Source organism: Sardina pilchardus, chromosome 7, assembly GCF_963854185.1.
Source record: "Sardina pilchardus chromosome 7, fSarPil1.1, whole genome shotgun sequence".
In the NCBI taxonomy this organism is placed as follows: domain Eukaryota; kingdom Metazoa; phylum Chordata; class Actinopteri; order Clupeiformes; family Clupeidae; genus Sardina; species Sardina pilchardus.
The window spans coordinates 35,609,070-35,621,859 of record NC_085000.1 but is presented as its reverse complement, the minus strand read 5'-3'; the positions used below and the strand labels follow the sequence as shown (position 1 = coordinate 35,621,859).

At 44.4% G+C, this 12,790-nt stretch overlaps 1 protein-coding gene across 1 annotated transcript in view; it reads right to left on the bottom strand.

Annotated features, from left to right (window-relative positions):
- Window positions 1-4,987: 4,987 nt before the first annotated feature.
- Window positions 4,988-12,790, bottom strand: part of slco4a1 (solute carrier organic anion transporter family, member 4A1) — a 32,666-nt gene continuing 24,863 nt past the window's right edge. Inside the window, exon 12 of the mRNA XM_062542079.1 lies at window positions 4,988-5,182. Coding sequence (XP_062398063.1) covers window positions 4,988-5,182 — 195 coding nt within the window. The remainder of the gene's footprint in view (window positions 5,183-12,790) is intronic.

The following is a 12,790-nucleotide window of genomic DNA, read 5'->3' as shown; positions in this document are numbered from 1 at the left end:
GCTGCTCGTGCCATTATGAGTTCAGGCTGCTTGTGCCATTATGAGTTCAGGCTGCTTGTGCCATTAAGAGTTCAGGCTGCTTGTGCTTGTGCCATTAAGAGTTCAGGCTGCTTGTGCCATTAACAGTTCAGGCTGCTTGTGCCATTAAGAGTTCAGGCTGCTTGTGCTTGTGCCATTATGAGTTCAGGCTGCTTGTGCCATTAAGAGTTCAGGCTGCTTGTGCCATTATGAGTTCAGGCTGTTCGTGCTCGTGCTCGTGCTCGGGCCAATCATGTAGTGTGTAATCAGTGACCAGGGGTGAGTGTGTGAGCGTGAGAGTTTGAGCATGTGTATTTGTGGGGGGTGAATGAGTGTTTGTGTGAGCATATGTATTTGCTGGGAGTGAGTATGTGTATGTGTGTGTGTATTTACTGGGGTGAGTGTGTGTGTGTGTGTGTGTGTGTGTGTGTGTACGAGCCTTAGCCTCAGCATATGCTCCCAAGCACCACAAGGGACCACACACTCTACGCCAGCTCTACGGTATCCATGGCAACCACCCCGCTCGCTCTAATCTCGTTCCACACAGTTAGTCTTTTCATTTGTCTCCCTCTCCTGCACGTTCTCTCTCTCTCCCTCTCCTGCATGTTCTCTCTCTTCCTCTCTCCCTCTCTGTGCATTCTCTCTTCCTCTCTCTCCCTCTCCTGCACGTTCTCTCTTCCTCTCTCTCCCTCTCCTGCATGTTCTCTCTTCCTCTCTCTCCCTCTCCTGCACGTCCTCTCTCTCTCCCTCTCTGTGTATTCTCTCTTCCTCTCCCTCTCCTGCACGTCCTCTCTCTCTCCCTCTCTGTGCATTCTCTCTTCCTCTCTCTCCCTCTCCTGCACGTTCTCTCTTCCTCTCTCTCCCTCTCCTGCGCGTTCTGTCTCTTCCTCTCCTGCACGTTCTCTCTCTCCCTGTCCCTCTATGTATTCTCTCTCTTCCTCTCTCTGTGCACTCTCTTCCTCTCCTGCACGTTCTCTCTCTCCCTGTCCCTCTATGTATTCTCTCCCTTTCTCTCTCTGTGCATGTATTCCCTCTTCTCTCTCCCTCCCTGTCTATGCATGCATTCTCTCTCCCCTTCTCTCTGTGCATATGTTCTCTCTCTCCCCTCTCTCCTCTTTTATCTCTGCGAGTGCCTCCATTTCTCCCGCTCATGCCTTCCTCCTGAGATATGATGCTAATGCTACGCTCAAGAGAGATGTGATGCTAATGCTACGCTCAAGAGAGATGTGATGCTAATGCTACGCTCAAGAGAGATGTGATGCTAATGCTACTCTCAACAGAGATGTGATGCTACTGCTACTCTCAACAGAGATGTGATGCTACTGCTATGCTCAAGAGACGTGATGCTAATGCTACGCTCAAGAGACGTGATGCTAATGCTATGCTCAAGAGACGTGATGCTAATGCTACGCTCAAGAGACGTGATGCTAATGCTACGCTCAAGAGAGGCTACTGTGTTTCTGTGTGTCCGTGTCTGTGATACCTGCTGAAAAAAAACAGCCTGACCAGCTTAAGGTGGTTTGTTGGTTGACCAGCTTGTTAACCAGCTTGTTTGACCAACAGATACAAACATTGTGCTTACACACACACACGCACACACATAAACACACAGTCGCACACACATAAACATACACACACACATACACACCTGCATGCATACACATTCGTAAAAAAAACACTGGAAACTGCTGGATTAAAATTCAAAATCATCGGTTTACTTAAAAAAGTACCTAAACAAAACCCCAGAAGACCCCAGTGAAATTGGAAATGGCTGGAGATGCAGTTACGCAATAGTGCAACTCAAAAACAAATGCCATGAAACACAAATCTCCACGACACTCACAGCTCAGTCAAACTAACTGGACAAGAAGGGCTCAAAATCAAATGGCTTCATTCATATGGGATGATTCAAAACAAATCAATCAAACACACACACACAGTCTTCACAACAGTAGTCATTTGGAAAGACACTGAACACCATCATTATGTCTTGTGCCAATTACATTGGTCATGTTTGTCTTGTTGCATAAATTGATTGGGATGGAGCTTGAAGACCTTTAATCCGGTTGAAGGATCTTCACTCTCTAGAGGACAGACATAAATAATCTTTACAGACATTAACTGTAAGAAAAATAAAAACAACCACTGATATTCATCAATAAATAAAGTAAAAATAAATAAATTCTTATCAGGACAATGGCAAACAAAAAATTATTTTGATTGTGGATTTAGTTACTGTACGTTCAATTGTTCACGTAACGTGTTCAAAACAGGAAATAATCTGATCCGGCATGAGCCTCAAATGTGTGTCTCACTCTCTCAATGACTAGGCTACAGTTCTTCCACAGCAGAATGGCAGTCATCAGTCAAGTGGCTCTGGAGACGTTTCATCACAACATTGAGAACAACTCTCACTCAAGCCACTCGGTTACACACAGGGCCACAGGGTTGCATCACACTTCTACAGAACAGAAAACAAAACTTATCACACATACAAACACACGTGGAAATACAACCTAATCCTCACATTAATGACTTACAGTGCTTTGGCACAATTGGTCCAGAAAAAGTAAAAAAAAAAATAATGTAAAAGATAACAAAAAATGGAACACACATAAAAACAGCACCCTAGAAATCTCTTGCGCGTTGTTGCCCTTACGGATAGCTATGCGCTATGGCGATTACAGGTGCATTGTGGGTAAATGACCGTAGGGAATGGGCATTCTCATGGACTGCTGTGACCACAGTGTTGTTGTAGAGGGATTGCAAGGTCCTTGGTGACTGTTTTAAAGTGCACTGTTTCCTGGGCAGGGCAGGGGGGGCTGTTTACTGGCCAGAGAGCAGGGGGGCTGTTTACTGGGCAGGGGGGGTATTTACTGGGCAGGGCAGAGAGCAGGGGGTATTTACTGGGCAGGGGGCAGGGGGGGTTACTGGGAAGGGGGCAGGGGGGTGTTTACTGAGCAGGGCAGAGAGCAGGGGGGGGGTGTTTACTGGGCAGGGGGCAGGGGGGTGTTTACTGAGCAGGGCAGAGAGCAGGGGGGGTATTTACTGAGCAGGGGGCAGGGGGGGTGTTTACTGGGCAGGGGGCAGGGGGTGTTTACTGGGCAGGGCAGAGAGCAGGGGGGGTATTTATTGGGCAGGGGGCAGGGGGGGTGTTTACTGGGCAGGGGGCAGGGGGGGTATTTACTGGGCAGGGGGCAGGTCAGAGAGCAGGGGGGGTGTTTACTGGGCAGGGGGCAGGGGGGTGTTTACTGAGCAGGGCAGAGAGCAAGGGGGGTATTTACTGGGCAGGGGGCAGGGGGGATGACGTGCAGGACAGATGTGGACAGAAGCAGCAGTGTGGAGTGTGTGGACAGGACAGGACAGGACACCTCCTCTCCTCCTCTCCTCCTCTCCTCTTGTCCTCTTGTCCTGTCCTACTGGAGGAACAGCATCACCTGCACACAGGTCTCCACCTCCACCTTCCTGTCATCTCACTCTCTCTCTCTCTCCCTCTCTGTATCTCTCACTCTCTCTCTGTATCTCTCTCACTCTCTATTGGGTCAACACTCTTTTCTTTTTCTCTCTCTATCTCCCTCTCTCTCTCTCTCTCTCTCTCTCTCTCTCTCTCAATTGGGTCAACAATTCTCTCTGATATATAGTTATGTGCTTCAGATAAAATATACAGAACATTTTCTTCTAAATGCATTTAAGTGCTTCTGGAATATGGCAATAAATATGATCTCATGTCAGTATTATGGTGGTTCATATATGAAAGACTATACGTAGAGTAGATGATAAAGCTGTATGTTTAGTATCATAACTGATAAATAGATGTCTATGTTTGGGTTGGAATAGAATATGAAGTAAAATATGCAGTCTTTTGTTACAGAACATCTGCTATATCTGACGTAGCTTAATCCCGTCTGAGTAAAGCGCTAAATAACGACGTGAAAATGGAAACCGATAAACACACTGCATCATGAGGGATAGCTTAGCAATTCTGAATGGTATCATGTTAGCGGCAGGTGGGAATCCCAAAATATCTCAAATATGGCAACAAGTGAGAACCTTCAGTTGACAGTTGTATTCCTCTCTGGTCAACATGTGTCTTGTCCTTGTGTGAACCCTTACACACACACACACACACACACACACACACAAGCTTGCACACACAATCTATCTCTTTCTCTCTCTCTCTCTCTCTCTCTCTCTCTCTCTCTCTCTCTCACTCGCGCGCGCACACACACACACACACACACACACACACACACACACACACACACACACCCAGTTGATGAGGAAACTGCAGGCTGGAGTAAAGTAAAGGGTTGATATCGAAGAGCTAGCGTGGACGGAGGACAGCAGCGGAGGGAGTGTGTGTCCAGACGAGTCCACACGAGTTCCAACAGGACGTCATATGCAGTGGACTGACCATCCAGTGTGTGCTTCACGAGGAGAGGACGCAGTGTTTTGGTTTGGTGAGGGCTGTGGACACACACACACACACACATATACACACACACACACATATACACACACACACACACACAGTGAGGTGTCGGTTGTGAGTCTGCTGTCATCATAGCCTGGCGTGGACGTTGGTTTGGTGAGGGCTGTTGACACACACACATATACGCACACACACACACACACACACATATACACACACACACACACACACACACAGTGAGGTGTCGGTTGTGAGTCTGCCGTCATCATAGCCTGGCGTGGACGTTGGTTTGGTGAGGGCTGTTGACACACATACATATACGCACACACACACACACACACACATATACACACACACACACACACCCACACAGTGAGGTGTCGGTTGTGAGTCTGCCGTCATCATAGCCTGGCGTGGACGTTGGTTTGGTGAGGGCTGTTGACACACATACATATACGCACACACACACACACACACACATATACACACACACACACACACCCACACAGTGAGGTGTCGGTTGTGAGTCTGCCGTCATCATAGCCTGGCGTGGACGTTGGCGATGACCTCGTGCGGCAGCTCCTTGATGGTCAGGTCCCCCAGGTCCCCGGCGGCGTGGTGGTCAGTGCCGTGGTCAGCGCCGTGGTCAGTGCTCTCACAGCTGCTCTGCGGAGACTCCGGCGGGGGCTGGTACAGCACGCTAGCCAGCAGGAAGAACAGCGTCCCCAGCACCTGGACATCAGAACAGAAATAACACACTGACCTAAAGAACCAGTGTGACCCTTAGATAGAGGACACTATCTATAGACCCTTAAATAGAGGACACTATCTATAGACACCTGGACATCAGAACAGAAATAACACACTGACCTAAAGAACCAGTGTGACCCATCAGAACAGAAATAATACACTGACCTAAAGAACCAGTGTGACCCTTAAATAGAGGACAACCTGGACATCAGAACAGAGACAATACACTGACCTAAAGAACCAGTGTGACCCTTACATAGAGGACACTATCTACAGATGGTACGGGTTGAGAATGCTCCTTTCTTTCCCGCACATCGGGACTCCCGAAGCATCGGGACTTTAATTAAAAGTGCAACCGCAAGGGGGCAACATAAGACCGCCCTAATAAAATGAAGGTTCGGCTCATACCGGAAAACACGGAAAAACCCGAAGACACCGCGCTGGAGACAAGCGGAGAAAAGAGACATCACGCTCGGCATGTCAGATTGCAGTTTCAGAGTTTTCGAATGTTTTACAGCCTACCTCACAGCTGGCTCTCTCACTCGACGTAGCCTATAACTCAGTCAGTCCAGCAGAGATGCCAGAGCAACGTTTTGGTCAATGGAGAGGGAGAGAAATGCTCCGCATATCCGTCTCATTTAATCCGTCTCATTTAATCATTAAAATGAAGGTGATGACTGGCGAAATTATAATCAAACGACGTTTCAATAAACCATTGTTGAAATTAATGAAAATGGTTTTAGAAGCCTTCAATTCAACCTGAAAGACTCGATAGGCAACCTTAGATTAATTCATTAATTCATTACGGTTACAAGACCGCATTTCCGTGAATAGGCTATTATTGTCAAGGCGAAGACGAAAGAGATGGACAAGATGGACATTTAGGCTACATTTATGCTAGGAATACTTAGAAATGTGTAGGCCTATAGGCTATTTTAAAACGGAGGCATGTTCATTTTAACCGGCGATGCTGGGTAGCTTACCCAGCACTTTATCACAGATTTTGTCCCCACCACTTTTGACAACTGAAAATAAAATGTATTTAACAGAAATATCTTTAATAGGCCTAGGCTACATGCCTATCATGTCACTTTACTTATAACCGTAGGCTACATGCATGGAGAAGATCGCGCATTTTGTAACATTGGAACAATGAATGGTCAGATATGCGATAGGGCAGTGAGGGTGATTCATTGTAACCATCGACTAGTAGGCCTAGCTCCGCAAAAGAAGTTTTTAGCAACTTAGAATATATGGATCTCGTTATGCATGTTCATGTTGATTCAGAGATAGACATAGACTACCGTGGGCTACTGTGCGTCAATATAACAGCATTTTATCATGTGGTGAATTAATGACTAACGTCAGTTTAACATGTCAGAACTTTTGATCGGCGTTTCAAGTGCATGCCGCGAATAAATGAACTCGACTGACTGAATCCTTTATATTTCTTGGCTAAGTGCGAAGAGATTGACACTCGAACTGTGGCGTAACTGGTTGCGGCATCTTAATCATACGTCAGCGACCGGGGTTCAAAACTTACTCTACGAACCTCCGAAACCCATTAAGACAAGAGGCATTATTTTATTAAAAAGTTTTGCGATTTTTTTATGATTGCGATGTCTGCTGAAAAGAAAAGTTAATATGTGAATTCGTGGTTCAGCGCGCACACACACACACACACACACACACACACACATTTTTTACATTTACATAATAGGGCTCGGGCACACGCCTTGCATTCTAGGAATATCGCCGCCATTTGGTAGCGCACTGAACGTAATATCCATTCATTCAGATGCACAAGACAAGAAGCAGAAATATAGTAGCGATTTATTCTTTTCCTCTTGCGATCGTGGGTTGCACTGTTACACCCCACTACACAGCAACATACTACCAAGAAGGCAAAAACTAAGTAACAGGAACACACTAAAAGGCGGGAGTAAATCCATAGTAATCCATAGTAAACTAAGGAGTGAAGCTGCCAATGTGGCTGTGCCCGCGAAGTTTTGATGTCTTGATCCCGAGCCCTAGTGTCAGGAAGTGTCTGTCGAGAGAGAGGGGGAAGGGAGGCAATCGTCCTCAATGCCACATATAGGTAGGCTATAATGTCTAGTGAACTGGTTAGACAAGTGTGGGGGAGGGGGAATGATCGCACAAGACAATTGCTCTTCATGAAATGGGTAGTCTCACAGACGTTTGTCGATGTTTAAACGTAGCCTACTACATCACTTGCGAAATCGTGAAAAGACGTGGCACATAGAATTATTAGGCTACTGGATTTAATATAGCAAGTCCATAGACTTTGTTCATCCTATATTAGCCTATATTAAAATGTAATGTGCTGCGGGGAAGCATTGGGGAAGTCAGTTTAAATTGTCCTGTAACAATTTGCCTCTTATTATAATCAAGAGTATGCAGCCACTACGCACATAATAGCCTAGGTTATTACCCCATGCAAAAGAAGGCCTTAAGTTAACGGACTGAAGGCCTGTTTACATGTCAAACATGCATTAAATCTAAGAAACGAAAAACACAAATATCATGTATTGTGTCGTAAACAGTTAATGACTTCGTGGCCACTATGCGCAACTGCATCGCGCAGTGAGCAGAAGGATAGGAGGACCGACACTTATTAACACAAAGCTTTGCAAAGCACTAACAACCACCCCTCAAAGTTCATTGTCCATAAGTCCAAACAATAAGTATAAAAATCCGACAATCCAAAACGATAACGAGATCTCCCAGAAACGAAAAACAAGTTTGTTGAGTAGCCTAGTCCTTCCAACAATCTCAGCTTTTGCGTTTGTTAGATAAAAGGCATTCTGTCCTGCTGTATTCCAATGAGAAAAAATCATCCACAAGGTAGGCTAAGGGTCACGGTAATGCAGCATGCAGGAATCTATATACGCACAAAACGAATGAATGGGTTATATCGGCCAAAACGAATGAATGGGTTGGGAGAGTCGTCTGGCTGTGTCAGCAGACTGCAGTCGGTCTCGAGGGGTTAAATAGCGCACGTACTTGAATTTTAATCTGAAGAAGACCACACGGTCGAAACGTCATTCCTTTGTGATAAAGAAAATAAAATCAAATCAAAAAAGAAGGATTTCAAGTGTGCGAACCTTTTTCCATTTTTTATGATTTAGCCTACTCTTGTTCTGCACCTTGACCGGGGATGTGGACAAACTTTTTTACTACACTTGAATTTTAAACCAACTCTTCTCTAGCCTATATCCTATAGCCGTACTTCAATAATCAGATGTTATGCTCATTTTTGTAGGCTACACCTCACCGGCAAGCACGCACGCAAATGCTGCTATTGCACATCTACAATATTGGCCAGGCTATATAGAATAGGCTTTTAGGACTGTATTTTGCCTTCGTGCAACTTTAGTTGTGCTCAATCTAAATTGTCCAATCCAAATATTGTCAGTAAGGATAGGTCATATTACCAAATGGCGAACCTCGACAATTATTTAGGATATAGAGCCGTGTCCATTACGCATGCAGTTATTTGTTAGGCTATTGTTTTATTTGAGTGTTTTTGTCTACCATGGCAAACATAGTTGAAACGTTCGCTCTAAACTTATGTATTTCCAATCGGCTTTCACAATCAGATACAGCTGCGCGGCGCGGCGCAGATGATCGCCATGAAAACTTGCAATGTCTTTACAGAACTGCTTTCACTTCCCCGAGTCGCGAACGCAACATGCACAACAACCGATATTTAGCAAACACAAGTATTTCCAGCTCTCAAAACCGATGAGGTCCAGATCTCAGTGTCCTCATAGCTGCCTACAGCCATGCATAGTAAGCCTAATGATAGACTAATAGTTATGACATTAATAGCCTATTAATGACCTCATGTCGGAATGGCACGTTGTTTGAAAAAAAAAAAGTTAAATAGGCCTAGGCCTACCGCCGAGTGGGGATATGTCGGAATGAACAGCGGATACCAGCTGGGTTGTAAAACATTACTGTAGGCTATTCGTTGATCTTATCGATGCAGTCCTTGCGGCCACTTCTCCCCATCGTAGGAAACTTTCTGCTTAGTGTTGACAACACAAAGGCCTTCACGTTGTGTGGCAGTGCTTGCTTGCCCTTCGATCCATCCCAGTTGGTGGTTTTGCACCTGTCCCTGAGTTATAGTCTATATGAGTAAGCGCTTATGCTCTAACCGCATAATAAAAGAAGCACCTCCAGCAGTGCTTATGGCAAGGCTATTAACACCTGTCACTGAGCTATGGACAACCAGTTATGCTCAAAAATTATCATAATAACAGACACACCTAATTGTATGGCTCTACGTTTAAACACATCAAATTAGCAAGAATTTCCGCAGCAACGTTTGCTTTCTTTTTCTGTCGGTCCGCGGTTGCTTGGTCAATTGCGCAGCAAATTGACCATTACATTACTTATATAGGCTATTTCTTATAACGAAACGCGAAGAAAAAATACGAGGACTGACCATCTCGTTTCTCCGCGTTTCCCCCAATACCATGGCGACAAAGAGAAATAAATATGATTTGACATTTAAGCTGATTGCTGACAAATTTGCCACACAATTCCGGAGAAGCAGCGGACAGGAGCGCCACCACAAGCAAGCACTTCTAGCCCAAATTAACATGGCAACGTTGGCTATGACTAAAGTGTCTAAGTAGGCTAGTCCTACTAATATTACATTTGATTGGTAGCATGTTTGTAGCGCGCCAGTTTACCCATCCCCTACATCAAAACAGCTTAGAATCAATCAAAGAATCAGCTGTGTCGGCGTTAGGCTGTAGGCGATTTTCTATAACCATTTTCATTCATTTCAACAATGGTTCATTGAAACGTCGTTTGAATAATTTCGCCAGTCATCACCTTCATTGTAATGATTAAATGAGATTAAGGAGTCGACTATTGACGGATATGCGGTCTTCATCATTTTGAAATGCGGGATGAAACTTTCTGCCACCTGGTGGTTGTTTGGGTACATTGCCTTAGCCTCGAAAAAAATCGGCTTGACGGCCTGCGGGATCTCTTCGGGAGTCCCGCGGGAGAAGGTGCATTCTCAACCCGTACCCACTGTATAGACCCTTAAATAGAGGACACTATCTATAGACCCTGAGATAGAGTACACTATCTATAGACCCTTAAATAGAGGACACTATCTATAGACCCTTAAATAGAGGACACTATATATAGACCCTGAGATAGAGGACACTATATATATAGACCCTGAGATAGAGGACACTATCTATAGACCCTTAAATAGAGGACACTATCTATAGACCCTTAAATAGAGGACACTATCTATAGACCCTTACATAGAGAACACTATCTATATAGACCCTTAGATAGAGGACACTATCTATAGACCCTTAGATAGAGGACACTATCTATAGACCCTTAAATAGAGGACACTATCTATATAGACCCTTAAATAGAGGACACTATCTATAGACCCTTAAATAGAGGGCACTATCTATAGACCCTTAAATAGAGGACACTATCTTTAGACCCTGAGATAGAGGACACTATCTATAGACCCTTAGATAGAGGACACTATCTATAGACCCATAAATAGAGGACACTATCTATATAGACCCTTAAATAGAGGACACCATCTATAGACCCTTAACACTAGAAGCGCCAAGCGCCGGTCATTTGACCGCTGACGCGTATTCCTAGGAGCGCCGTGTGGGTTTGACCTAGATATACCTAGAACTGCCGGGCTGCGGTCATTTGACCGCAGCGATTACAAAAAAAAAAAAAATCTTTTCACTCGATTAAATTCCAGGACCCTACGTTCACGACTTTTCCTAAATACGCGTGTTTTGTCACCCAGAATTTTTACATGATCAAAAGCACACCGGTACAAGCTAGTTTAGAGCTATTTTGCGCTCACTTATGAGACAACACTATGTTGTCTCGCGTTCGGCCATTTTTGTCCAGGCTGCTATTCTCTTTTCTCACAGCAGATGTCGCAAGGATTTCCTGTCAGTCGGGCATGAGAATAATATTTTACCATAAAACATAATGTTTATATATGTGCAATATGTATTATATATGTGCTTTATTTTAATAACTATTTTTCATATTACATGGCATATCATGGCATGGCATGTCTATGGAGGCGATTTACAGTGGTAAAATGCGAGTTTGTTTTGAAAACGTTGCGACAGGCCTAGCCTACATGTAAAACATATTTTCGTCGTAGTAGCCTATTTATGTACGTAGGGCGCGTATGCCTACGTACATTCATAGTTGTATATCTTCTATTTGTAGTCTATCTTTTAAAGCTCAGATGTAAATGTATAAGCATTTTCTTACATATTTGCTGGACTGACTGAGTTACGTCAAGTCAAACACCTATCCTAACACAATTTTCGTACAATGTCAAGTGGCGCAACGTTAACACTCCCGTCTGCAACGCCGGAGACCCGTGTTCACATCTTGGCAGGAGCGAAATACAGAATCTTATATCGATTTAATTTACAGACCGTTTTTCAACGTCGATGAACAATTATTTTTTGTTAATGGTTTTTAAGAACAACCTATCTGAAATAAACGGATGAATCACAATATGTTTAGGCCTACCATTAACGAAAAATAATTTCGCCAGCCAATCATTTTCTGCCGCCACCTGACAAACTTTGACTAAGCCAGTTAGACATTTTGCATCTAAAAATAATTATATCATAGTGACACGCGAAAAAATAAACGATAGCTTAGAAACTAGGCCTGCATGAGATTTTCCCACTGGACACACCACATCAGTATTGTGCTCGTTGCTACGATACACAGGACTCACAGTGAGTTGACGACCAATGAAAATGACATGGGGAAAAGAAGGAAACAAAGTAGCCTAGATTTTGATCTCACCTAGGCCTACATACTTTCCTAATTCCTACGTTACTCAGACTTTTGTTAAATCGTCAGGGCCCGGTTGCACAAACACCAAAACCAAAGATTGATGACATGAACCAAATATTCTGGAACAGATGGATTTACAGCATTGAACGTGATAGGCTATTAGGCTACTGCTGCGACTTCCACCGTTTCCTTTCCAGAGATTGCTGCGCGTTCACAACGCAATGAACGCATGCAGTCTACATTGAAGTGAAACGTGCAGAACGTTGTCCAAAACAATACAATAACATTGTGTGTTGATATCTAATACAATATACACATCTGTAGACATGAAGTGGCAACTAAAGCCATTATCAGTCATGAAAACTGTGGCGGCTGCATTAAGGTTTTGGCTGAGCCAGCTGGCCAGCCAACAACTTCATCAGCCAGCCGTTCTCAAAGCAAATGGCTTCGGGGTCTATACATAACACTATCCATTGCAGCCTATTTGAAACCGATCATCCCCCCTCCCCCATACACTCGTCTAGGCTAGGCTACAGACATCACCGAGGCATTGAGGAACTGCCTCCCCACCCCCACCCCATCTATCTGTCCCCTGCATAGACTAGGCTGTAAGCTGGCTGTTTAGGCAACTCGTGGAAGAATCATAGACAGAATGCACAATCATGTTTCATCGCATATGCGCGTTTCAGAATGTTCGAATTCGCCAGCGTGCGTGTTTATGTGAATAGA